Below are 23,229 nucleotides of genomic sequence, written 5' to 3' on the forward strand. Positions count from 1 at the left end.
TACTTAGGCAGATCGCGCGCGACGATCGCGCTCGGCAACGGCGCCACGCTACGCACAACAACGGCGGGAATGCGCAGAGTGCGCGGCTGCGGGCCCACATTGGTCTGACGGTGGCCGGACTGACCCGAGGGCCACGCCGGACGGCGGCAGCGAGCTCTACGGGGGACTCAGGTCGCAGGACGTGGTAAATGTTCATCAAAATAAAGTACAATCAGGTCCGAAAAACGCCAAAAACGAAGATCAAAACAACAAAAGTCGGTCGGCGACAGCCCGTAATTTACAGTGTGTGGTGGTACAGCGGGACCGGCAGCGGGGGGTCCATAGAATCCGAATGTCTATGCGCGGCGGAGCGCGCGGCGCGGGCATGTAGCCGCATGTAACCGCAGTGTGGCGCGGGGTGGCGCGGTGCGCGGCGCGGCGTCGGAAGGCTGCATATAGCCGCAGGCATGCAGCCGCATAGCCGCAGCGAGGCATATAGCCGCAGAGGGCTCGGCAGTCCTGATCCGTTCAAGGGGCCTCGGCCCAGCTCCGCGCGACCGGGCTCGACAGAAACATGAGCGACTCGACGGCCTCGACCTCGGACTTGCTCTTCGGGCCCTTGTCCGGGCTCTCGTACTTGTTCTTCTTCTTGCGGCCGCGGCCCGGCGAGTCGTGGGCGCGCGGACTCATACTCTTCTTGGCCGCCGACAGCGACATCGTCGGCGGGATCTTGTTGGAGAACGTGCCCAGCGCCGGCAGGCCGTCCTCGGTGAACAGGCCGCCCTTGGCGTGGACCACGCTCCGCTGGGGCGTCATCGGGCCCTGCTGGAACTGTGGCGTGTGCGGCTGCGGCGGCGAGTACTGGTACGCCAGCGGCGACGACGGCGGCGGCCGGCCGGGCGACGTGCCGTAGCTCGTGTACATGTGCGGCCCCGGCGAGCCGTAGCCCGGCGGCGACGACGCGTAGGCGGGGCCGGGCGGCGAGTACTGCGGCGCCGGGTGGCCGCCCTGCGACTGCCAGAACGCCTCGTAGGTGCGGCCGCTGCGGTCGTCCGGGTCGAACCGGGCCTCGGCCTTGACGTTGGGGGTGTAGATCACCGGCGGCGGGCCGAGCGTCGGCCGTGGTTCGGCCGCGTGCATGGTGTCCTCGATCTCGGCCAGCGACTGCTCGGTCCAGCCGTGCCGCACCTTGACCAGCGCGTACGCCAGCCGCGTCCGCAGGTTGGACGAGATCTGCGCGATGCGCGCGTCCGACACCGGCCCCGGCGCGCGCTCCGGCGACACCGGCTTGATGCTGCCCGACACGGTGCGTTTGGGCCCGGGCGGACCCCGCGGGAACGGCGGCAGCGCCGTCGGCGACGTGATCTCGTCCTCGTCGCGCGTACGGTCCTTTTCCGGCGACGGCGTGTTCAGGCCCCGCGGCGCGTCGTCCTCGCTCGACGGCTCGGCCTCGCCCGCAGACGCGTCCGTCAGCGACCCGTGCGTCTTGTCGAGCGCGGGGTTGCCGCCGGGCGTTGCCGGCGTCGCCGGCTCGCCGGGCGGGGTTCTTTGTCCGTGCGGATCGGCGCCGGCTATGCCCAGCCCGACCGCACCGCGCGCGTCCGGGCTCGGCACGTCAGCCGGCTCCTCCGATTCGCGCGTGCGCGTGCGCTCGGCCGGCTCCGCCCGCCGCGTGCCCGCGGCTGGCCCGCCCGCGCGGATGGGCGCGGGCGGCAAGAGTCCTGGCGGCGACGACATCGCGCTTGCTATTTTGTTTCCGCGTCCGCTCGCTGCGCATGCACTGCGCGCGCGTGCTCTGTCCGCGGAAGCGTCCTGCCTGTCAGCCCGGCTCGTGCGCGCGCGTGCCGCATGGCGGCCGCGCAGCCAATGCCATCCGGCCGGCGCCGGCGCATCCGGCATCCGCGTGCGCGGCATCGCCCCGCGCGGCGCCGGCGCGCAGACGCGCGCTCCGGTGAGCCCTTACCTTTGGCCGCTCGGTGGGGCCTCGGTTTCCGATCGCGTTGCGCTCCCACGACCGACTGACGACCGTGCAGACTGGTGTTGTTGTGTGTACGTGTCTAGGGAAAAAATGGCGATGCGTGAGGGCTGGCAGAAAACGGAGGGACTACCCAATCACTGCTAGATTCGTCATATAGTGAACTAGCCATATACAGAAAGCGTGGACTTGTTTAGGAAATGTGTAAATTTACTTACTTCCCAAGGCGGCATAGATGGGTCGGTCTGATGGGTATGTGTTGCTATGGCAACCGTAAATGACCCGCCCGGGCCGGGACCCGCACAGCCGGCACGGCGACGACGCGGCGGCCGGTGCCCGGCAGACGAGCGCGGCCGCGCGTGCGGTCGCGTGCGCTGGCGGCCGCCGCAGTGGGCCGGTGGCGGGCTTGGTCGCGTGCGGTGGGGCGGTGGCGTGGCGTGGCGGGGCTGGGCGTGGCGGGGCGGCTGGCGGGCGAGCCGGTGGCGCCGCACGACGTGCGGCTGCGGCGCGAGCCGCACGGGGCGCGGCGTATCGGACGCCGCACGCCGTGCGGCGCATCTTCCCGCCCCGCCCGCCCGGCCGCCTACCTCTCGGTCAAAATGCGTTATTAAGCAATGCAACAGTAAATACATTTTAGATGGCCCGCGCAGACTGCTCCGCGCGCCGCCGGCGTCAACCGGCGGCCTGGCAATGACTTGACGATAAACTCCAACGATTGCACCTCTATGCCCCTGTGCCCTCTTCCCCCACCTCTTAAGCAAATATTAAACATGCGGCCTACGCGGCCTGGTTCAGAAACAGAATCGAGTTCAGCCGGAACTTGATGTCCTTAAGCGGCTTCGTGTCCGGGTTCCACTCCTCAAACTCGACCAGCAGCCGCTTGATCTCGTCGCCCAGATTCTTGCGCACAAAGTCGTCCTCGAGCATGCCGCGGAAGTTCCACGGCAGGTGATACGGGTTGAAGTTGTTCGGGTTCGGGATCTCAAACTCTTCCTGCACGCGCACCGGAAGGTTCTTGGTCAGCTCGGACGTCTCGAGCGCGTGGCGGATGGCCACGTCGTAGACGGCGCCCTCGTTGTAGATGTTCGAGTGGCCGCCGCCGGTGAGCGTGCCGCCGAGGGCCTCGGAGACCTCGCGCAGGATGCCGTGGTCGGGAATGCCCATGTTGCGCAGCTTCATGAGCAGCGCGACCAGATGAATGATGAACGTCGGCGCGTGCACCTTGCCGTCGACGAAGATCGCGCGGAAGATGTACGGGTGCGTGACGTGGACGCACGTCGACGAGTAGAGCGGGATGAGCGGATCGTTGACCGAGCCGATGTAGGCGATCTTGACGCCGTGCGCAATCACCGTCCGCAGCGCCTGGATGTACCGGCGCGACTGCAGGCTGCGCGAGTTCTGGAACGCGAACAGCTCCTTGAGCGAGTCCGACTCGAACGGCGTGTACGCGCGGATGACCAGCTTCTGGTCGAGGCCGTACATCGGCCCGAGCGAGATGCCGGCCATGCCCATGATGGCGATGCGCTTGTTGTCCACCTGGCCCTCCTCGATGAGCTTAGCCGCCAGCTGGACGGCCACGGGAGTGCCCTGCGAGTGCGCCGCGATGAAGATGAAGTCGGCCTCGTACAGGTGGTTGATCCAGTTCATCAGCAGCCGGTACAGGTTCTCGACACGGTCGAGCACGATGCCCTCGCCCTCGAGCGCGATCTTCTCGATCTCGAGCTCGCACTCGTTGCGGTCGGCCCAGCGGCGCAGCGCGGCCGCGGCCTCGTTGGCGAACTTGACCGACGTGCCCGTGGGCTCGCCGATGATGCTGCGGACCATGCGGATTGGAAAGAAGCCGTGGATGCCGATTGCGACCGCCTTGTGGACCTTGGGCGGCGGCACGATCGCCAGCGGCTTGTAGTCGGCCAGCGAGAGGCCCTCGGCGACGTCGTCGGCCGGGCCGGTGCTGCTCGAGCCGCCCGGCATCAGCGTCGACATGTTCTTGCCGACCCACGACATCAGGCCCTGGGCCTTGGTCTCGGGCTTGAGACATTCGTCCAGCTCGGGCAGGACCATGTCCGGGTACCGGATCTGCGTCTTGTCCTTCTTGTTCTTCTTGGACGACTGCGCCTGCACAGTCGCAGACACGTCCACGTCGACCGCCGACGTCTTGCTGCTGACGGGCAGGTCGACGCGGCTGGCCGACTTGGGCAGCACATCGATGGTGCCGATCGTCGAGACGGTCGCGCCCGTGCGCGTCGAGCTGAAGCTGTCCTGCCGGCGCAGCCGCGGCTCGTCGCGCTTGCCGCGCGGGCCCTTGGTCGGGCTCTCGAGGTCGCGGCGCTTGTACTCCTTCGAGTAGTTGTTGATGTTGCTGTAGTCGCTCGCGTTGAAGCCGTTGATGGCAGCCATGTTGGAGTTGTTGTAGCCCTTGTAGCCGTTGGTCGAGTTGTTGAAGCCGTCGGTCGAGGCCACGGTGTAGACGCTGGGCGCATACGTGGACGCGCCCGAGCCGCCGCGCGCGCCGGACCGTGTCAGCACCGTGTTCGGACCGGGGTTGACGATGGCGTAGTAGCCGGGGTTCACCGGTCCACCGGCGCCGGCCAGGTTCGTGCTGGACGAGCCAGCGGACGGGCCCTTGACGGTGGTCATGGACGCGGCCGAGCTCATGACAGACGTCGGCGGCGACGGCGGCCCCGGGCCGTACACGGTCCGGTACGACTCCTTCTCCTCATCCTCGGCGGCCTTGTCCTTGCCGAACGAGAACAGGTTGCTGAGCCACGACTTCTTCGTCGGCGCCGCGGACTCGGCCAGGCTGCCGGGCGACGCTGGCCCGAGCGACGACATGTCGTCGCTGTCCGGCGGCGAGAACGGTGGCTGGCCCGGGAATTGCTCGAACGTCGGCGACGGCCGGCGGCTGGTGCGGTCGACCATGGTGGCGATGTGGGGCGGCTTGCGCCTGGTTGGTGTGCGTGCGGCGTCCGTCCTGGCGCCTGGTGTCTGGTCCGCGGCCCACGCCTGGTCGGTCAGCGCTGCGCGGGCGGGCAACGGTGTGCGCGCCCGGGATCCACCGCCGGGCCGTTCTTTGTTCACGTACCTGCCGCTCCCAGTCCGCTGTGCGGGCCGGCTGCTACTCAAATGCGGGTGCGCCCTGTGCCCGCTGACCCGCTTGTCTGGTGCGCGCCTGCTGTCTGCAAAAGAGAGGCCGCGTGCGTGCTGTGCGCTCAAAAGTGGCCACGAGGGTCCGGTGCCTGGGCTGATGTAGTCGATATCGCGCCTTCTCCAATGGCGACCGATAAAAAGTCATTGACCAGGTCGCACGGAATCAGCTAAACACCCCAACACGGCTAGCGCTTTGAGACCGCTAGCTATAAAGCGTGTTGCGCCTTCCACGCAGGGCGTAGATAACGTAGACGAGGTTTTTATTAGTAGACTTGCCTATCTGGGACGGAGCTAAGCGCCCCATTCTTCCCGTAAAGGCTAGGCAGCTCGACAAACGGCATGGCGTCATGCGTCTGCCGCCGTAGCCCGTCGCTAGCCGCCCCGCCAACGCCGCCGCCCCAACGCCCGCCGCCGGATTCCTGTCGGACGATACTGCACTGTCCACTCAAGAGTGGCCGTCCGCAAGCCATCCATCGCGAATCTCCGCCCGTGCATCGCAGGAATGATTATTGCCATCCGCAGCAGCGCTCGCCGAGTTGCCACCCGCGCGCTGGCGCCCGCCGGCCGCATGTGGCTGTCGGATCGCCGCGGCCAGGAAGCCCCCATCCAAGAGCTCAAGCTGCGCGTCGAGCCCATCGTGCGCGTGAACGAGCCGACCGAGACCGCGCGCGCGCGACTGCTGTACCAGAGCCGCAAGCGCGGCATCCTCGAGACGGACCTGCTGATGAGCCGGTTCGCGGAGGAGTACCTGCCGACGATGACGCCGGAGCAGCTGACCGAGTACAGCGAGGTAAGTGCCGGGCCGGCCGGTCTGACCCCAGTTCCTTGACGAGTTCGACTGGGACATCTACTACTGGGCCACCGAGAGCGAGGCCCGCGTCGTGCCCGACCGCTGGAAGGACAGCTGGGTGCTGACCACGCTCAAGGCCCAGATCAAACGCCGGAAGGATCCGGCCATGCGCATGCCCGACCTGTGAGCCCTGCGAGCACTGTATATAGTAAAGAGATTGCCGACGGCTTCTATATTCTACAGGCTATTTACATGCTTGCGCCGACCCTACTCCTCCTGGATCTTGGCGAGGATGTCGCTGTCGCGGAACAGCAGGAAGTCCTCTTCGCCGACCTTGACGGTCGAGCCGCCAAAGGGGGGGATCAGGACACGGTCGCCGGCGGTGACCGACGGCGCGATGCGCTGGCCGTCGATCAGGACGCCGGGGCCGACCGCGAGGACCTTGCCCTCGCTCATCTTCTCGACGTTCTTCTCGGGAATGTACAGACCGGACTTGGTCTTGACCTCTCCCTTGACGCGCTGCACAAGCACGCGGTCGAGGAGGGGCATGATCGAGCGGACGGAGCGAATTGAAGTAGCCTGGGGTCAGCAGAGTCCGGTGCGGGGATGCCGGCGGCCGGCCGGCGCGGCCGGCGTGCCTGCCGGGGCAGCGACGCAGCCGGCACGGCAGCCGACACGCGCCGCATGGCGCAGCCGCCGTCGCCCGTCTGCCGCGCCGCCGGCCAGCCGCGCCGCGTCTACTCACCATTGTTGTCAGAGTCTTTCCTGGGGAGGAACCGGGCGGCGGCGACATTTAAAATAAAATTTTCGGCGCGGCGCTGACCTCAGCCCTGACTAAGCAAGGAATTTTCCAGACGCCTTGCCGGCCGCCGGCCGCGCCGCGCGGTACGCGGCGTCCCGCCGGCGTAGAACGTGGAACGTGTACATCACGTGATGGTGCGCCGCGCTGGCCTCTTCCAGCGTCACCGGCCGTCACAGCTCCATCGACAACATGCGATTCTCGGCTGCCATCGTGCTGGCAGTCCTCGCCGCCCTCGTCGGGCAGGCGCAGGCGCTGCGGATGATGGTCAACGCGCAGCCCGCCGGATCGGCCACGCCGCGGTGCATCCGCAACTTTGTCCAGAAGGACTCGCTCGTCGTCGTCAACGTCAAGACGTCCGGCACCAAGGGCGACGGCCAGGTGCTCAACATGCACGTACGTACGCGCGCCGGACCCGCTGACAGCAGATTGTGGACGCCTCGGGCAACGAGTACGCGCGGCCCAAGGACGTCGTGGGTGAGTCCCGCACGGCTTTCACGGCCCACAACGCGGCCGCGTTCGACGTGTGCTTCGAAAACATCCTCCAGGGCTGTAAGTGTGTGCGCGAGCGCGCTGACGCCAGCGTCCCGCGTCGGCCTGGCCCGCGAGGTCGACCTCGACATCGACATTGGCGCCGACGCCCGCGACTGGAACGCCATTCAGCAAAACGAGAAGCTCAAGCCGATGGAGCTCGAGCTCCGGCGGATCGAGGAGTCGGTCGACGAGATCGTCCGCCAGCTCGACTACCTCAAGGCGCGCGAGTACAAGCTGCGCGACACCAACGAGAGCACCAACGCCCGCGTCAAGTTCTTTGCCATCGGCACGCTGGCCTCGCTGCTCGGCCTGGGCGTGTGGCAGATTGCGTACCTGCGCCAGTACTTCCGGTCGAAGCACCTGATCTGATGTACGTAATAATGTGCAATGTGAACGTGCGGCTGCGGCGGCGGTCGATGCGGCCGCGGCCGATCCGCCGCTCTGCGCCGGCCCCGGCGAGCCGGCCAGCGCCGCCGTCGGCCCCGCCGCCGGCCGTCGCCCGCGCTGGCGGCCCGCGGCGTCTGCCCCGCAGCAGGCGCGGCCGTCGCGGCCGCCGGCCCGGCCCAGGCGCCGCGCCGCATCTTCCCCAGTCCCAAATCACCGTAATTTCCCATCCCATCACGATCAACATCACGGCCAGCCAGTTCGGGCATCGTCACCAGGACCTGCGCAGGCAAGCCGGTCCCCATGGACGACGAAACCGAGGTGCTGACGCGGCCGGCGTCGCACACGCGGCTCGCCGCGTCCGGATCGCCCACGATCGAGCTCGCCGAGGTCACGATCGCGGTCGCCGACGGCGGCGCCGTGGACCCGACCGTGGTCGACATCACCGACGTCGACCTCGTGCTGACCGGCACGATCGTCGACATCGACCCCGAGCTAGGTGCGTGGTCCGCGGGCGCGCTGACCGCAGGCCAGGACGTCGGCGTCGGCCACCAGCTCCGCATCGGCGTCGAGCGGCTCGACCTCCGCGCCGACGACGACCAGCTGCTCTGCCGAGTGCTCGGCGAGTGCGCGTGGTACCTGTGCTCGTCGCCGGCCGCCGGCTACGCGGATATCTGGCAGACGCTGGCCGAAAAGACCGTGTTCTGGGGTGCGTCCGGCGCCGGCCAAACTGACGCCAGACTGGATCTGCAACCACATCGACGACATCGACGACCACAACGACGCGCCGGCCCAGGACATTGTGCACATGGTCGCCAACATGGTATGTCGCGGCCGGGCGCGCTGACGCAGTACCCTGACCCGGCCGGGTTCCTGGCGCTGCTGCACAAGTACCACGAGTTCGTCGTCGCCCAGCTCGTCGACAGCACGTACTACCGCAGCAACCTGTTCCGGATCTCGCTCGAGCACTCGGCCGAGTTCGCGCCGTACTTCCACGCGCTGTTTGCCGCGCACCGGCCGGAGGACGGCGTGGTCGAGGAGGCCGCGACGGCGGGCGAGCAGCTGCAGGAGCTGCTGTCGGCGGCGCCGGCCACCAGCCGGATCGAGAACCTGTTCAGCCAGTTCATTGTGCGCGGGCCGCGGGCGACCAAGTTCCACTACAGCGACACGCTCAAGCTGTCGTACAAGCAGGCGCTGCGCGAGCTGGCGCGGTTTGGCGACGAGGCCATGGCCGAGCCGCTGACGTTCGAGGAGGTGGCCACGGCGCTGCGGGACCCGGCCGAGCTGGCGCGCGTGCGTGCGCACACGGAGCACATCATCGCGCTCTTTGCGGACGCGCCGTCCATGGAGCTCGAGCGCAGCTTCGCGCTCGAGGTGCTCAACTTCATCGACGACTCGGCCACGCGCGCGCGGCTCGGCTCGGTCTTCCACGCGGGCGCGGCCGCGCCCGGCGGCGGCCGCCGGGCCGGCAAGAGCACCAAGCTGCGGCCGCGCAACGCGGCGTCCGTGTACTACTCGGACACGGACGACGACGACGACGCGCAGCGCGTGCGCACCGACACGACCGACGACGAGGCTGAGCCCGCGCCGTCGCCGCCGGCCACGGCCGCGGACGTCGCGCGCCGCGACAAGGCGCAGGCGCTCGTCCGCGTCGTGTCCGAGCGGCTCGGGCTGCCGCTGACGATCCGCCGCAAGTCCTTCGCGCGCTGGGCGTGCCCCCAGGACGGCTGCGGCACCGAGCTGGGCCCGTGCACGATCCAGGAGATCGAGCAGCACTACAAGCTGCACGCGCGGCAGTTCCTCGGCGCCATCGACGGCCTGCTCGAGATGGGCTCGGGCCACCAGATCGACAACCTGATCCGGACGATCGAGGGCATGACTGCCGACTGGGAGCACGAGCTCAAGCGCCTCAAAGACAACTGACTGTATTTTATCACAGCGTGGCTCCGCACCGCCGGATCACCGCGCAAAAGTCGCCAAAGTCGACTGCGCCTGCGCCGGACCCGGTCGCGACCAGCAGCATCTCGCGCAGGTCGTCGTCCGACGCCTTGTCGTCCTCGGCCAGCCGCGCGATCTGCCGCAGCCCGGCGAGCGTGATGGTCCCGCTGGCTGCGGCAGGCCCGGACGCGGCCAGGAACATGTTGAACGCGTGCTTGAGCTCGGCGTGCTCGTCAGCTGACGCGACGCCGGCCTTGGCGTGCTCGGCCAGCTTGAACGCCATGACCTCCATGAACATTTCGCGGTCGACGCCGCCGGCGTGCCGGACCGTCTGCTCGATCTCGTACAGCTCGCCGGGGGTGGCTGCGAGGCCGAGCGCGGCGATCGCGTCCTCGAGGTTGACGACCTCGAAGAGGCCGGTGGCTGTGTTGACGCTGAGGTCGTAGATCTCGGCGACCTCGTCCATGGCCTGAGCTGAGACACCGTACTGCTTGGCGAGGCGCGCGGCCAGCGAGCGCCCGCGCGCGTCGGCCGCTGGCTGGACGGCCGGCACGGGCGCGGGCGCCGGGGCGGGCGCCGGTCCGAGCGAGATCGTCAGCTCGGAAGCGTTGGCGGCCGCGCCCGGGACCGCGCCCGGGACCGCGTCCGGGACCGCGTCCGGACCCGCTGGACCCGCTGGACCCGCCGGACCTGCCGGACCCGCCGGCTGAGTCATCGCTGGCTGATCCGCCGCCGGCTGATCCACCGCCGGCTGATCCAGCACCAGCGTCGGGTCCGGCGCGATCTCCGCCACCGGCCGGCCGATTTCGTGCACGTGCTCATCGTCGTCGGACTCGTCGTCGTCCTCGACCTCGTACTCGTCCTCGTCCTCAGCGAACTCTTCGACCACCGGCGGGCCGTCGTCCTCAAAGATGTCGTCGTCGATCAAGGGCTCTGCATACGACTTGCGCGGCGGCGTCTCGCCGGCTGCCAACCGCAGCGAGCGTCTGGTTACCGGCTGTCGTCAGCGCCGTGGCGCAGGTGCTTACCATTTTGGCGACCGCCGTGATCGACTGGCCGTGATGCGCGCGCGGCCTAGTCGTGAAGAGGGGTTAGGGCTTCTCTGTGTATATAGCGCGCGCCGCTGCGAAGTTTTTTCTCCAGTAGATTTTTTGTCTCTGAATATAGATAGAACCCGCAGTTCTTTTCCGTGATCTCGTGGGCGTGGACAGCGGAGACATAACGAAGTGCTCTGATGAATTTTCTCGGCCTGCGCTGCAGCGCTGCAGGTCGGTCGATTCGGAGCCGAGATTTGTAGAGCCTTTTGGCGAGGAGCTCCGAATGGCACTCTGCCGGATTGCTTGCGGATACGCACGGGAGCTCCCGTGTGGGCGGTCCTCGGGCTATAACGCGGGCGCCTGTTGCAGGCTGGCCGTTAGCCGTCGAGGCAGGCAGTGCGGACGACGCGTGCTTGATCTCAGCCGCACTGCGTGCGGCGCAAGCCTCACGTCATACGGCGCACCTGTCTGGCGGCCAACTGTCCTCGACTAAGCTACCGCAGAAGACTAGTCAGCGGCCGGCCGCCGGCGGCGACTCCGGCGGCGACTCCGTCGAGGTGGGCTCTGCGGACGGTCAGAGCCGCACGGTGTGCGGCTTTGCGCCGCACACCGTGCGGCGCACATGTACGAAGGGCAACCCCCTCGGCGCAGTCGCCGCCTCAAGCTCTTCGGTCTACGTGTCCAGCCAGTCCCTGGCCATGCGCTAATTGCATTCAATTGACTAGAACTTGTTCTTCATCTCGCGCAGCTGGTGCATGACGTCGTCAGGCGCCGTCTTGCCGGTGGCCTTCTGGATCTGCGGGTCGGCGAGTCTCATGAACGGGTTGAACGACTTCTCGTCGCCGATGGTGAACTTGCCAGTGGTGTGCTCGTTGGCGTTCGTGAAGGCCTCGAGCTTGTCAAGGGCCTCGTTCGACAACACGGCCTTGGCGAACTTGATGTTCGACGCCGTGTACTCGTGGCCGGGGTAGACCTTGGTGTCGTCAGGCAGGGACGCCAGGACCTCGTTGAGCGCCTTGTTCATCTCGGTCGCAGTGCCCTCGAAGAAGCGGCCGGCGCCGGCGGTGAACAGCGTGTCGCCGGTGAAGACGGCCTTGTCGTCGCCGTCCTGGAACAGGTAGCAGATCGAGTCCTGCGTGTGGCACGGCGTGTGCAGCGGCGTCACGGTGATCTTCTCGCCGAGCTTGAAGGTGACGCGGTCCGCCGGCGTCGTGGTCACACCGGGCGAGTCCTTGCCGGCGATCAGCGGCAGCTCGGGGTACAGCTTTTTCTGTCCGTCAGCGCGTCCGGGCGCCGACTTACCATCGTCTCGTTGCCACCCGAGTGGTCCCAGTGGTGGTGCGTGTTGAGCAGCGCCGTCAGCTTGATCTCGCCGGTCTCTTCCAGGCTCTTGACGACAGGCTTGACGCAGTCCGGCTCCGCAGGGTCGATCAAGATCGTGTCCTTGGTCACGTCGTCCGTCACCAGGTAGGCGTAGTTGTCGCCGGTGCCCCAGCGCATCTCAATGAACTTGATCTGCATCTTTCTTGTAAACTGCGGTCAGCGTGCGCGCGATCGGCACTCACGTTCTTGGAGACAATTGGGCGGGGGTAGGTTTTGAAGCGAGAAGCAAAGCGGAGCATCATAACGAATTACTAGCGGTGGGCCGTTAGCGGTGTGGGCCTGGATTATCGGCTATGATAACAGCTGGGACCGATTAGATAATTGCAATTGGGTGTCTGCTATTGGCGCAGCTGGCCTTCCGGCGCGACGGTACGACGGCTGCGCGACCGGGCGACAGCCCTGTCTTATAAATATTGCGGTGGTGGCGCCGTGAGTCGCGGGGACGCGGTGGTCGAACCGACGGCTACCTTGGCCGTTGCGAGCCGCACGTTGTGCGGCTCGCTGACCCATCTTGGCTTGGCTGTGGCTGTGCACGCATTGGCGCCTCCGGGCTGGCGCGGCCGCAAGCCGCACCACGTGCGGCTCATACATCGCCCGCCATTGCGGCGGCAGCGGCGGTCGTGGCGGGTGCGCCTCCGCTGGCGACCGCGGCAGCTCTCCTCGGACAAGCGTAACAGGACGCGGCTCCCCGCAGGCGCAGCCGCATACAGGGCCTCTCGTGGCGTAGTCGCCGGAGACTTGCCAGCAGCATTGCGCCGCACGGCGTGCGGCTCGCGCCGCACACAGTGCGGCTCAGTAGCTCGTATGCGTACATTCTATTTACATGCTAGGCCGCCGCGGCCTGCGCCGCTTCGGACGCGTCCGCCATGGCGGTGTCCGGCGCAGGCGCCGCCGGTTCCACCTTGCGCTTCTTGCGCACGCCGCCCGCCCGCGCGTCCGTCGACGGCAGCACGCGTGTGCCCGAGAGCAGGTAGCCTCCGCCGCTCTTGCTGGTCATCTGCGGGTGCGTGCGGCCCGGCAGCACCTGGTAGTTGCGCACGCGCGTCTCCATGATGGTCGGGGCCAGCACACGCAGGTCGCCCAGCAGTTCGTGCGCCGTCGTGACCAGCGGCTCCTTGCTGGCGTTGTAGAGCACGATCGGCCGCGAGCCGCGCACGCAGGGGATCATCTTCTGCAGCAGGCTGGACGTGTCGAGCGTCGTCGCCAGAAGCAGGCCGTCGAACGCGCCGCCGTCGACATGCGAGAAAATCGAGCGGAGCTCCTCCTGGCGCCGCAGCCGCTTGTAGTACTGGCCGCGGCGCGCGCTCTTCATGCCCGCCAGCGTCTCGGCCGACAGCTCGCGGACCTCCTCTTCCTCTTCGGGGTGGTAGAGCTGTAGCAGGTTCATCGCAGTCACCATCCGGTCCGTCGTCTCGGCCGGGAAGTTGGTGAACTTGAGCAGGTCGAAGTTCGGGTGCTCGTTCTCGTGGACGACCACGATCCGGCCCTCGCCGGCCATGCGCTCGAGCATGGCCGCCACCAGCAGGCCGCTGGTCTCGTCCACGACCATGTACGTGCCGCCCGGCTTGACGTCCGCCAGCGACAGCATCAGCCCGAGTGACTCGGCCGTCATCTCCAGGATCCGGTGCGGCTCCTTGACCGCAAAGTACTCGATCAGCTCGGAGCTGCCCAGACACGTCGGCGTGAACCGCTTGAGGAACTTCTGCTCCTTGCGCAGCAGGTACTTCTGCTTTGAGAACACGCTCTTCTTCTCGAACGCCGTGTGCGCACGCACGACCGACTCGACCACGTCGCGGCCGGCGACCTGTCGCTTGAGTGCCTCGATCTCGGCCATGCTCAGCTTCTGCACGGACGGGTCGTCGATCGTGAGCTCGTTCGTATTGATCTTCTGGGCCAGCACGGCCGTGGCCTGCTCCGCATCGACCTCGTCCTCGGCCTCACTGTCGTCCGCGTCTGCCAGGCACACCTTCTTGTTCTCCAGGACCTCGTACGTGTACCCGAACGGCTGGCCGATCAGCTCGTCGCACAGCACCGAGCCGAACTTGCCGAGCGCAATCGACCCGCCAGGAACGACCTTGGCGATCTTGAGCGTCGACGACGGCAGCCGCACCAGGATGAACGTGTCTGCAGTGATTGTGTCGTACTCCATCTTGCTTGGCTGCGTGCGGCCGCGGCGAATTTTTTTTCTCGGCCGCGATGTTCCGGGTAACTTGGGAGTTTTCACGTCCGCAAATTTTTTTTTTCTGCCTGCACCGGCACAAACCCGATCGATCTACAGCGAACGCAGACAGAAGCGCACGCACCATGGGACGCAAGGCCAAGTCGAAGCAGGGCGATGTGCCCACGCTGGAGCAGTTCCAGCGCGGAATCACTGACCCGAAGAAGCACCAGATGAAGCTTCAGAAGCAAAAGCAGAAGGAGGCTGCGGCCAAGAAGCGCACGGTCGAGCCTAAGGGCGCGGCCAAGAAGCGCAAGGCGAGCAAGCCGACGGAGGACGACGCGGTGTCCGAGGAGGAGATTGTGGTGAAGAAGACCAAGAAGACCAAGGCCAAGGCTGTGGACCCCGAGGACGAGATCGAGTTCGACTCGGGTGCCAGCGAGAGCGAGAGCGTTTTCGACTCGGAGGAGGAGGGCGACAAGCCGGTGTTCAGCGACGACGACGGCGACACGGACCTGCTGGAGTCGATGAACCAGCAGGCGATCGGCCAGGCGCTGAAGCCGGCGGGCGAATCGGAGGAGGAGGACGAGGAGGAGGACGAGGACGAAGAGGCCGAGGCCGAGGAAGCGTCCTCGGGCGACGACGAGTTCGCCGAGGCCGCCGAGGTCGGCTCGTCGGACGACCAGTTCGAGGACGCGGCCGACGCAGACGAGTTCGAGCTCGGATCAGACGAGGACGAGGACGAGGACGTCGAGATCAACATGGACAGCACGACAACCAAGGTCCTGCCGTCCGGCCAGGAGCTGGAGGAGCAGAGCCTGATCTCGCCCGACATCCACGTGTCGCGGTCGCGCATTCAGGAGATCCTCAACACCCTCGACGACTTTGCCAAGCTGGCCGAGGCCGGGCGGTCGCGCGCCGACTACGTCGACCAGCTGATCTCGGACATCGCCAACTACTACTCGTACTCGCCGTACATGGCCCGCAAGCTGTTCGAGCTGTTCTCGCCGCGCGAGGCGCTCGAGTTCTTCGAGGCCAACGAGGTGCCGCGGCCGGTGACCATCCGGACCAACACGCTGAAGACGCGGCGGCGCAACCTGGCGCAGGCGCTCGTCAACCGCGGCGTGAACCTCAAGCCGATCGGCAACTGGACCAAGGTCGGCCTGCAGATCTTCGACTCGCAGGTCCCCATCGGCGCCACGCCCGAGTACCTGGCGGGCCACTACATCCTGCAGGCGGCGTCGTCGTTCCTGCCGGTGATCGCGCTGGCGCCGCAGGAGCACGAGCGCGTGCTCGAGATGGCTGCTGCGCCCGGCGGCAAGACGACGTACATCGCCGCGCTGCTCAAGAACACGGGCTGCGTGTTCGCGAACGACTCCAACAAGCAGCGTCTCAAGTCGCTCGTGGCCAACATCCACCGTCTGGGCTGCACCAACACGGTCGTGACCAACTACGACGGTCGCGAGTTCCCCAAGGTCATCGGCGGCTTCGACCGGGTCCTGCTCGACGCGCCCTGCACCGGCACCGGCGTCATCTCCAAGGACCCGACGGCCAAGACCTCGCGCACGGAGAAGGACTTCATCCAGCTGCCGTTCCTGCAGAAGCAGCTGCTGCTCGCCGCGATCGACTCGGTCGACGCCAACTCCAAGACCGGCGGCTACATCGTCTACTCGACGTGCTCGATCATGGTCGAGGAGGACGAGGCCGTCGTCGACTACGCGCTGCGCAAGCGCCCGAACGTCAAGCTCGTCGAGACCGGCCTTGACTTTGGTGTGCCCGGCTTCACGTCGTTTCGCGGCAAGAAGTTCTCGCCCAAGCTGTCGCTGACGCGCCGGTACTACCCGCACACCTACAACGTCGACGGCTTCTTCGTGGCCAAGTTCAAGAAGGTCGCGCCCGGCGTCGGCGACAAGCCCGTCGCCGACACGTCCGCCGGCTCGGCCACGAGCTCGGCCGCCGAGAGCAGCGACGCCGACACGGCCGCCACGACCAGCGGCGACGACGACTTCGCGGCCTTCGACTCGGACGAGGACAAGCCGTTCATCGCCGCGTCCAAGAAGAAGCAGCTCAAGAAGAAGGGCATCAAGGCCTGAGCCCGCACCAAAAGTACCATCTGTATTCATCCACGGCAGTGCTGTCTATCACAATGTATCTTGACCAACACCCGGCCGCGGCCGCTATCCAATGCTACCAAAACCGTAAAGTCACCAAACGCCGTTTTGCACCCGCTCGCCGGTCCACAGCTCCCACAGGCCGACGCCGACGCCGCCCCACTTGCGCCAGAGCAGGAACGTCAGGCTGATGAGGTGGAACAGGCACGAGAACGAGATCAGCAGCGTGAGGACGATGTCGTAGAGCGTGTAGAGCATGTAGCCCGACAGCCGGAACAGGAACAGGTTGTCGACGTACCCGCCCAGCAGGCCCGGCTCGCCGGCCTTGGGCCCGTTCTCGTAGAGCACGAACCCGGCGTCGCGGAACTCCTCCTCGAAGATCTTGAAGAACCGGTTGATGGGCGACAGCCCGACCTCGACCTCGAACATCGAGTTCGGCGCCGGGATCGACGACAGCTGGATGATGGCCGCCCGCACCACCCGCGTAATCACCAGCGGCAGCACGAGCATGCCCACGGGCAGCAGCACCATCACCGTCGTCATGTGGATAACCCGGAAGACCGTGGGGATGAGCCGTGGCGGGTGCGCGTTTGGCTCGCGCCCGTCCATCGCGGGCGCCTGCGGCTGCGGCGCCGGCCACGCCTGTGCGTCTACGGCCCCGGCGCCGCCGTCGACAGTGTCCGCGTCCGCGGCGAGCTGCGCGCCTGCCGCTCCGGCACTGGAGTCTGGCCCTGCGTTGGCCAGCGTGGAGGGCGGAGGAAGGCTGGGGTCAGCGCTGCCGACACGCGCGACACGCCTTCTGCCGCTGCACTCACCTCTGCCGTGCTCGGTCTGGCACGCCGCCTGCTGCAGGTCGTGTGCGCTGCGCTGGGTCCTGGGGCCTGGTGGCTGTGATGGCTGGTGGGAACAGCCGAAATTTTCAGTTCTAGCCGGCGACCAGACCTGACCGCACTGCCGACAGCCCGCGAACACCAGCCGGACGACGACTGCCCACGCACTGCGTCGAGAGGGCCTGCGCGACGCGTAGAGATACCAGCGGCTGAATTGCGTGGATTGCGTGCGTGGAAACGACGGCGAGACAACGGCGGCCACGCATCGGATAGATATCTGCCGACACCGTGCACGCGCGCACGGACTCAACAGAGCGGGGATCGCTCGCTAAGATGGCTGGCAGATCGCCGGAGCCGACGGCCGGACGGCAGACGCCGAAACGGCCGCTGTCGCGGACGCCGGAACGGACGCCAGAGCGCGCCGACGGACCTGGGGAGCCGCCTGAGCGCCCAGCGCGCTCGCTGGACGGCTCTCCCGACAACGCGTCGCCTCGTCCGGGCGACAGCGTCCGCCCAGATGCGTCTACGTCGCGTCTACGAGACGGTAGTCCGAGCCGAACGCGTGCTGGTGATCCGAAGACCGCTCGCGAGCGCAGTCTAGATCGGCGCGGCCCGGACCGGGTCCGCGGAGACCGAGACCGGTCTGGCCGTGATTACCGTGACCGTGACCGTGACTACGACCGGCGGGACCGCTATCGCGACCACGACCATGCCCGCGACCGCCGCCGCCGCGACGACGAGGCGTACCTGCGGCGGGCCGAGCTCGAGCGTGAGATGGAGCGCGACGGCGTCAAGATCAAGGGCCGCGGCCGGCTCAAGTACCGGCCGTGATCACAGCTCGCTTCCGTGACTGCCGGACGTGATTGGTCACTTATGTCTGTAAATATGTACAATATTGCGAATGCTAGTATTGCAGCTGTGTGCGTTTCAGCGGCGCCGGTTTCAGAGCGCTGTCATAATACAGCGCTGGTGGTTTCAGCGGCGTTGGCAGGTTCCAGGCGTCCGGGCGGAGTTTCAGCGAGTGAACAAGGGGTGGCGCAGCCGGCCGACCGTCCGCTATTGTTTCAGTGCAGGTTGCGTGTGTAACATGTCGTCGCGGTGTTTTACATGTATCAGATCGCGCCTGATCTGACACACGCAAACACGCTGCGACAGACAGTTACACGAGCAACACGCGCTGAAACTGCTGCACCGCCACAACGCCCGGTGGCGACTCCGTGTAAAGTGGGCGCTGCGGGGGCTCTGCGTCTAGTCGAGCCGCACGCTGTGCGGCTCGAGCCGCAGTCGTGCGGCGGCCTGCCCGACGCACCTATCCTCAGCGGAGTCGTCGCCGCAGACCCACCGCAGCCTCCAGAGCTGGCTCCGTCCACAGCGACTGCAGCGGCCAAAGTCCATGCCTCGAGCACGATCAGCCCCGACGGAGTCGCCGGAATCTCGTGACGTAGCCGCAAGCCTCGGCCTAGCGCTGGGCCAGCACGCGGGGAAAGCCGCACGGCGTGCGGCGCACACGTGACGGCGCAATCACATGTGTGGGGTAGTCGGCCCAACGCAGTACATAAAGCCCGCCGGCCCAGGCGGATCACGCAAAGATGCTCGCCCGCTCTCTTGTCCGTGGCCTGCGGCCTCTCTGTGGCTCGCTGGCGCTTGCCCGTGCCCGGCCGTTTTCGGCCTCCGCTGTCGCCCGTGTTGGCCCTCTGCTCGAGTTCACCGAGGAGGAGCAGCTCCTCAAGGACATGGTTGCCCGGTACGCGGCCACCGATCTGGCGCCGCTCGTGCGCAAAATGGACGAGGAGGAGCAGATGGACCCCTCGGTGATCTCGTCGCTGTTCGAGAACGGCCTGATGGCGATCGAGACGCCTGAGGAATACGGCGGCGCCGGCGCGTCGTTCACGGCCGCGATCCTGGTCGTCGAGGAGCTTGCCAAGGTGGACGCGTCCGTGTCGGTGCTTAACGACGTGCACAACACGCTGGTCAACACCTGCGTGCGCAAGTGGGGCTCGGACCGTCTCAAGGAGAAGTACCTGCCGCAGCTGGCCGAGGGCCGGCTGGGCAGCTTTGCGCTGTCGGAGCCGAGCTCAGGCTCAGACGCGTTTGCGCTGCGTACCAAGGCCGAGAAGAAGGGTGACGACTACGTGATCAACGGCTCCAAGATGTGGATTACCAACGCCGGGGAGGCCGATATCTTCCTGGTGTTTGCCAACCTGGCCCCCGAGAAGGGCTACAAGGGCATCACCTGCTTCGTGGCCGAGCGCGATTTTGCCGGGTTCGAGGTCGCCAAGAAGGAAAAGAAGCTGGGTATCCGCGCATCGTCGACGTGCGTGCTGTCGTTTGACGACGTGGCCGTGCCCGCCGAGAACATCCTGGGCGCCGAGGGACAGGGCTACAAGATCGCGATCGAGTGCCTGAACGAGGGCCGGATCGGCATCGCCGCGCAGATGCTGGGCATCGCCCAGGGCGCGTTCGACCGCGCGGTCCGCTACGTGACGTCCGAGCGTCAACAGTTTGGCCGCTACATTGGCGAGTTCCAGGGCCTGCAGTTCCAGATCGCGCAGGCGGCAACCGAGATCGAGGCCGCGCGGCTGATGGTCTACAACGCGGCGCGGCTCAAGGACGCCGGCGGCGAGACCGGCTTCGTCAAAGAGGCCGCCATGGCCAAGCTCTACGCGAGCCAGGTCGCCGGCAACGTGGCGTCGCTGGCGGTCGAGTGGATGGGCGGCATCGGCTTCACGCGCGACGAGCTGCTCGAGAAGTACTACCGCGACGCCAAGATCGGCGCCATCTATGAGGGCACGTCGAACATCCAGCTGCAGACGATTGCCAAGCTCGTGCAGAGCAAGTATAAGTAGTTGAATCTATATGCGCCGCACGGTGTGCGGCTGACAATGTGAGGCGGGGGCCGCGTGCGGCTGATCGCGCGCCGCACGATGTGCGGCTCGCGCGCGGGCCCGTGCGGCGGGCCCGTGCGCTACAGCCGCAGATTCACCCACCGCGGCTCGCCCGCGCCGCCCCGCGCCAGGTATCGCGTCGGCCAGAACAACTCGTCGATCTGCACAGACACCACGGACGTCACTCCCGTGCGGCTGACCTGCTTGACGCGCACAAACTCGCCGTCCGGCCAGCGGTGCTCGCCAATCAGCGCGATCAGGCTGTCGAGCGAGTCCACCGGCTGGCCGTCCACCTCGAGCAGCCACTGAGCTGGCCGAATAGAGCTGAGCGCCGGCGCGCCAAACGACACACTGCCCACGTAGACGCCGCGCTGGCGCGGCACCTTGGCCAGCGCGGTCTTTTCGCGCGAAACCTGCTCGGCCGCGGCCGCGTACGACGAGTGCAGAAACGCGCCGTTCCATTGCACGACCCGGCTGGTGTACGTCGGCAGCGACCGCTCCGGCGCAACGCGGACCCGGCGCTCCTCGCCGTCGCGCAGCACGAGAAACTCGTACGTCGTCTGGTCCGGCGTCGCCTGCAGGTGCCGCTCGATGTCGAAAAAGCGCACGAGCGCCTCGCCGTCCAGCGACAGCAGGATGTCGCCCACCTGCAGCTGGTCCTTGTCCTCGTCCGTGCCGTTGCTCGCCCCGGCGAACTTGTCGAACACGCTCAGAGGCCGGAACGTGGCCGCGTTGGTGCGTTTCTTGGCCAGCCGCAGAAATTCGCGGATCCGGGCTTGCGACAGCCCCAGACCGGCCGCGACCGACATCGGCACGTTTGCCAGCTCGATGTTGAACGTGCGCTCGACCGGCAGCGGCCGCTGGTTGACGAGCGCGTCCAGCACCGGCCGCACGTAGACGCCAAAGTCGATGCCGGTCTTCCAGAACGTATCGTTGCCGTTGGCGTCCTGGGCGGACGCATTGATCCACAGCCCGATGACCTCGTAGCGGGGCTTGTCGGCCTTGGCGCTGGCGCTGGCGGGGCCGCTGGGCGTGCCGCTCGTGCCATTGGCCGTGCCGCTGCCGTTGTGGGCCGTGCCGTTGGCGCCGTCGGCGCCGTTCGCCGCCTTTGGCTCCTCGACCCGCCGCGCCAGCACGCCGCCGTCCAGCGGAATCGAGTCCTGCACCGACGTCGCCTCCACGTTCGTCAGCCGGAACCGCGGCGGGTTGCACTTGGTTGTGCCGACGTCGCCTAGGGCGCTGACGGTCGTCTTTTTGTCGCGCAGCGTCTGCGACGCGTCCATGCCAATCAGAACGACCTCGTCTTTCAGGCGCAGCCCGGCCGTCGGCGCCGCCATCAGCGGCGGCACCGTCAGGACCACGTCCGCCGGCAGCTGCGACCGGTCAAACGTGATGAAGGCCATCTTGTCGAGGCACAGGATCGTCCCCGAGACGAGGTGGTACTGGATCGTGAGCTGGATATCGACCATTTCCGCCGGCACCGCCGCCCGGTCCGTCACAATGATCGGCCCCAGCGGGCTGTCGAGCGACAGAATCGTGCCCACGCCGTAGTACGGCTTCGACGACGTGTACCCGTTGATGCTGAACGGCAGGCGCGTGGTCACGTCGACCATGCACCGCTTGATCTGCTCGATCGACGGGTTTGTGTCCGCGTCCAGGTCGAGATCTTCCAGCTCCTCCTCCACCGCCGACTGGCACCGCGACTCGGGCAGCCGCCGCGGCGGTGCCGGCGGCGGCGCCGGCAGATCGTACCGGTCCCAGGACCCCACGGCGTCGTTGCGGACGTACAGATGGTCGAGGTGGAAGTGGCGGTCGATCTCGACCAGGCCGGTCGTTTCGCGCACCTGGCCGAGGTCCTTGTGCCGGCTCGGCACCAACGCGCCGTCCGGGATCTTGCTCATGACCTCGAGGAACGCGTCCAGGTTCGGCGTCGGCTTGTTGGCCATGGTGGTGACCAGAAAGTTGCGCGCGAGAGACGACCAATTGAGCATGCCGCTCGACGCAACAAACGTGCCCGGATTCTTCAGCGACATGCCGAACGACCGCGCGTGCTGGTACGACAGGTCGTGGAACACGGCCCCGCCGATCTCGGCGAACCGGTCGGGCGTGATTGCGTACAGGTCCTGCACAATTGCGCGCACCGTGAGCGGAACGCTGTTGCGGTAGATCTCGAGCGTGATCTCCTGGTCCACGCTGCTGTCGACAATCTCCCACAGCGGCACAAACGCGTCAATTGGCTCGCCGTTGCAGCTCAGCAGGATGTCGCCCGGCTCGAGCACGTTGTGGCCCGGCCCGTCGGGCAGAACCTTGAACACGGTGAGCACGCCGGTGGCGGCTTCGTTGCGCAGCCGGCAGCGGACCTCGACGTCGGGCGGCAGCCCCAGCCGGCGCAGCTCGTCGTACGGCCGGTGCACAAACTCGGTCTGCAGCGTGCCGCGGGTGATGGGCACGCCGTCCTGCAGGCAGCGCAGCGCGCGGACGGCCCGGTCGAGGGGCAGATAGAAGGACGAGGCCGAGCGGCGGGATCCGCCGGCGTTGAGCGCGATGGCGTGCCCAGAGATGTTGAGCACGGGCGAGCCGCTCGAGCCGCCGGACGTGCCCGTGGCCGCCTGGTAGTAGAACGTGTTGAAGTCCTCGTAGACCCCGTCGCCGTAGCGCGGCGCTGTGCGGTCGAGCCGGGCCAGAGTGCTGCCGAGGATCGACAGCTTCTCGCCCGAGTCGTTGCCGACGACCTTGATCGAGAGGCCCACGCGGGCGAGCTCGGGGTGCAGCTCGATCTCCTCGACGTCGAGGAACTTGACCTTGGTCGGGTCGTACTTGAAGAAGCCAAAGTCGTGGACGGGGTCGCGGTAGATCGGAATCAGCGGGACCTCCTCGTAGTTGACAAACACGCCGCGGGCGGTGATGGGCGCGGGCGAGACGACGTGGCGGTTGGACAGCACGATGCCGCGCTTCTTGTCGACGACAAAGCCCGTGGCCGTGTAGTCGCCCGGGGACTCGGTGTCGAAGCCGCGCACGCTGGCGGCCTTGATCGACACGATGCCGCGGATGATGCGCTCGATCGTGCGGTCCCAGGCCTCGGCCTTGGAGAGCGTGTTGGGCGTGAGCGTGCCGGTCGCGCCCATGGCCGCGAGCGTGGCCGGCGACGAGCTCAGCATGGGCGCGCCGGCTGTGCCGCCGTGCGGCTTGATCAGGCGCGGCGACGAGATCGGCGACATGTTCTGGACCAGCGGCAGCTTGAACGGCGGCACGCCGACCGAGTACGACGGCGCGGGCGAC

The 23,229-nt window shown here is 67.1% G+C and overlaps 13 protein-coding genes across 13 annotated transcripts; 5 read left to right on the top strand and 8 right to left on the bottom strand.

The window, feature by feature from the left end:
* Nucleotides 1–134: 134 nt before the first annotated feature.
* Nucleotides 135–1,561, bottom strand: V1510DRAFT_416293 (uncharacterized protein). Its single transcript, XM_066933737.1, has one exon. It carries the CDS (start codon nucleotides 1,117–1,119, stop codon nucleotides 508–510), a length of 612 nt encoding a protein of 203 aa, XP_066789225.1. The 5' UTR covers nucleotides 1,120–1,561; the 3' UTR covers nucleotides 135–507.
* A 983-nt stretch (nucleotides 1,562–2,544) lies between these two features.
* Nucleotides 2,545–5,211, bottom strand: V1510DRAFT_416295 (uncharacterized protein). Its single transcript, XM_066933738.1, has 2 exons — nucleotides 5,037–5,211; nucleotides 2,545–4,957 (listed from the first exon to the last, which is right to left on the bottom strand). Exon 2 carries the CDS (start codon nucleotides 4,871–4,873, stop codon nucleotides 2,732–2,734), a length of 2,142 nt encoding a protein of 713 aa, XP_066789226.1. The 5' UTR covers nucleotides 4,874–4,957; nucleotides 5,037–5,211; the 3' UTR covers nucleotides 2,545–2,731.
* A 170-nt stretch (nucleotides 5,212–5,381) lies between these two features.
* Nucleotides 5,382–6,138, top strand: V1510DRAFT_416297 (Flavinator of succinate dehydrogenase-domain-containing protein). The gene is made up of 2 exons (XM_066933739.1): nucleotides 5,382–5,891; nucleotides 5,923–6,138. The coding sequence occupies exons 1-2, from the start codon at nucleotides 5,604–5,606 to the stop codon at nucleotides 6,076–6,078; spliced, it is 444 nt and encodes a 147-aa protein (XP_066789227.1). The 5' UTR covers nucleotides 5,382–5,603; the 3' UTR covers nucleotides 6,079–6,138.
* V1510DRAFT_416299 (chaperonin 10-like protein) lies at nucleotides 6,098–6,953 on the bottom strand. The gene is made up of 2 exons (XM_066933740.1): nucleotides 6,637–6,953; nucleotides 6,098–6,470 (listed from the first exon to the last, which is right to left on the bottom strand). Exons 1-2 carry the CDS (start codon nucleotides 6,682–6,684, stop codon nucleotides 6,159–6,161), a joined length of 360 nt encoding a protein of 119 aa, XP_066789228.1. The 5' UTR covers nucleotides 6,685–6,953; the 3' UTR covers nucleotides 6,098–6,158.
* V1510DRAFT_416301 (emp24/gp25L/p24 family/GOLD-domain-containing protein) lies at nucleotides 6,884–7,833 on the top strand. The gene is made up of 3 exons (XM_066933741.1): nucleotides 6,884–7,086; nucleotides 7,119–7,242; nucleotides 7,274–7,833. The coding sequence occupies exons 1-3, from the start codon at nucleotides 6,952–6,954 to the stop codon at nucleotides 7,591–7,593; spliced, it is 579 nt and encodes a 192-aa protein (XP_066789229.1). The 5' UTR covers nucleotides 6,884–6,951; the 3' UTR covers nucleotides 7,594–7,833.
* Nucleotides 7,834–7,843: 10 nt separating this feature from the next.
* On the top strand, nucleotides 7,844–9,531 carry V1510DRAFT_434488 (uncharacterized protein; the record flags this gene model as incomplete). The annotated part of the gene is made up of 4 exons (XM_066935533.1): nucleotides 7,844–8,107; nucleotides 8,138–8,317; nucleotides 8,349–8,431; nucleotides 8,461–9,531. The coding sequence occupies exons 1-4, from the start codon at nucleotides 7,912–7,914 to the stop codon at nucleotides 9,529–9,531; spliced, it is 1,530 nt and encodes a 509-aa protein (XP_066789230.1). The 5' UTR covers nucleotides 7,844–7,911.
* On the bottom strand, nucleotides 9,269–10,032 carry V1510DRAFT_416308 (uncharacterized protein). The gene has a single exon (XM_066933742.1). It carries the CDS (start codon nucleotides 10,010–10,012, stop codon nucleotides 9,542–9,544), a length of 471 nt encoding a protein of 156 aa, XP_066789231.1. The 5' UTR covers nucleotides 10,013–10,032; the 3' UTR covers nucleotides 9,269–9,541.
* Nucleotides 10,033–11,304: 1,272 nt separating this feature from the next.
* V1510DRAFT_407019 (beta-lactamase-like protein) lies at nucleotides 11,305–12,104 on the bottom strand (the record flags this gene model as incomplete). The annotated part of the gene is made up of 2 exons (XM_066932397.1): nucleotides 11,305–11,853; nucleotides 11,886–12,104. 2 exons carry the CDS (start codon nucleotides 12,102–12,104, stop codon nucleotides 11,305–11,307), a joined length of 768 nt encoding a protein of 255 aa, XP_066789232.1.
* A 659-nt stretch (nucleotides 12,105–12,763) lies between these two features.
* V1510DRAFT_416312 (Gcd10p family-domain-containing protein) lies at nucleotides 12,764–14,114 on the bottom strand. Its single transcript, XM_066933743.1, has one exon. It carries the CDS (start codon nucleotides 13,798–13,800, stop codon nucleotides 12,793–12,795), a length of 1,008 nt encoding a protein of 335 aa, XP_066789233.1. The 5' UTR covers nucleotides 13,801–14,114; the 3' UTR covers nucleotides 12,764–12,792.
* Nucleotides 14,115–14,220: 106 nt separating this feature from the next.
* On the top strand, nucleotides 14,221–16,336 carry V1510DRAFT_416313 (NOL1/NOP2/sun family-domain-containing protein). The gene has a single exon (XM_066933744.1). It carries the CDS (start codon nucleotides 14,271–14,273, stop codon nucleotides 16,215–16,217), a length of 1,947 nt encoding a protein of 648 aa, XP_066789234.1. The 5' UTR covers nucleotides 14,221–14,270; the 3' UTR covers nucleotides 16,218–16,336.
* On the bottom strand, nucleotides 16,329–16,664 carry V1510DRAFT_393898 (uncharacterized protein; the record flags this gene model as incomplete). The annotated part of the gene is made up of 1 exon (XM_066931836.1): nucleotides 16,329–16,664. One exon carries the CDS (start codon nucleotides 16,662–16,664, stop codon nucleotides 16,329–16,331), a length of 336 nt encoding a protein of 111 aa, XP_066789235.1.
* A 918-nt stretch (nucleotides 16,665–17,582) lies between these two features.
* V1510DRAFT_402901 (uncharacterized protein) lies at nucleotides 17,583–17,896 on the top strand (the record flags this gene model as incomplete). The annotated part of the gene is made up of 2 exons (XM_066932130.1): nucleotides 17,583–17,609; nucleotides 17,645–17,896. The coding sequence occupies 2 exons, from the start codon at nucleotides 17,583–17,585 to the stop codon at nucleotides 17,894–17,896; spliced, it is 279 nt and encodes a 92-aa protein (XP_066789236.1).
* Nucleotides 17,897–19,789: 1,893 nt separating this feature from the next.
* On the bottom strand, nucleotides 19,790–23,075 carry V1510DRAFT_425991 (uncharacterized protein; the record flags this gene model as incomplete). The annotated part of the gene is made up of 2 exons (XM_066935145.1): nucleotides 19,790–19,844; nucleotides 20,053–23,075. The coding sequence occupies 2 exons, from the start codon at nucleotides 23,073–23,075 to the stop codon at nucleotides 19,790–19,792; spliced, it is 3,078 nt and encodes a 1,025-aa protein (XP_066789237.1).
* Nucleotides 23,076–23,229: the final 154 nt, after the last annotated feature.

This window comes from Dipodascopsis tothii (genome assembly GCF_038497935.1).
Source record: "Dipodascopsis tothii strain CBS 759.85 unplaced genomic scaffold V1510scaffold_13, whole genome shotgun sequence".
In the NCBI taxonomy this organism is placed as follows: Eukaryota; Fungi; Ascomycota; class Lipomycetes; order Lipomycetales; family Lipomycetaceae; genus Neoaidaea; species Neoaidaea tothii.

Bases quoted from the DNA above. Each gene is read 5' to 3' on its own strand.
- V1510DRAFT_416313 (XM_066933744.1), top strand. From the start codon at position 14,271: ATGGGACGCAAGGCCAAGTCGAAGCAGGGCGATGTGCCCACGCTGGAG.
- V1510DRAFT_416293 (XM_066933737.1), bottom strand. From the start codon at position 1,119: ATGCACGCGGCCGAACCACGGCCGACGCTCGGCCCGCCGCCGGTGATC.
- V1510DRAFT_416295 (XM_066933738.1), bottom strand. From the start codon at position 4,873: ATGGTCGACCGCACCAGCCGCCGGCCGTCGCCGACGTTCGAGCAATTC.
- V1510DRAFT_416308 (XM_066933742.1), bottom strand. From the start codon at position 10,012: ATGGACGAGGTCGCCGAGATCTACGACCTCAGCGTCAACACAGCCACC.
- V1510DRAFT_416312 (XM_066933743.1), bottom strand. From the start codon at position 13,800: ATGGCCGAGATCGAGGCACTCAAGCGACAGGTCGCCGGCCGCGACGTG.
- V1510DRAFT_416301 (XM_066933741.1), top strand. From the start codon at position 6,952: ATGATGGTCAACGCGCAGCCCGCCGGATCGGCCACGCCGCGGTGCATC. The intron at 7,087-7,118 runs GTACGTACGCGC...CGCTGACAGCAG, and splicing joins GCCAGGTGCTCAACATGCAC to ATTGTGGACGCCTCGGGCAA. The intron at 7,243-7,273 runs GTAAGTGTGTGC...CGCTGACGCCAG, and splicing joins CGAAAACATCCTCCAGGGCT to CGTCCCGCGTCGGCCTGGCC.
- V1510DRAFT_416299 (XM_066933740.1), bottom strand. From the start codon at position 6,684: ATGTCGCCGCCGCCCGGTTCCTCCCCAGGAAAGACTCTGACAACAATG. The intron at 6,471-6,636 runs GTGAGTAGACGC...TGCTGACCCCAG, and splicing joins GAAAGACTCTGACAACAATG to GCTACTTCAATTCGCTCCGT.
- V1510DRAFT_416297 (XM_066933739.1), top strand. From the start codon at position 5,604: ATGATTATTGCCATCCGCAGCAGCGCTCGCCGAGTTGCCACCCGCGCG. The intron at 5,892-5,922 runs GTAAGTGCCGGG...GTCTGACCCCAG, and splicing joins AGCTGACCGAGTACAGCGAG to TTCCTTGACGAGTTCGACTG.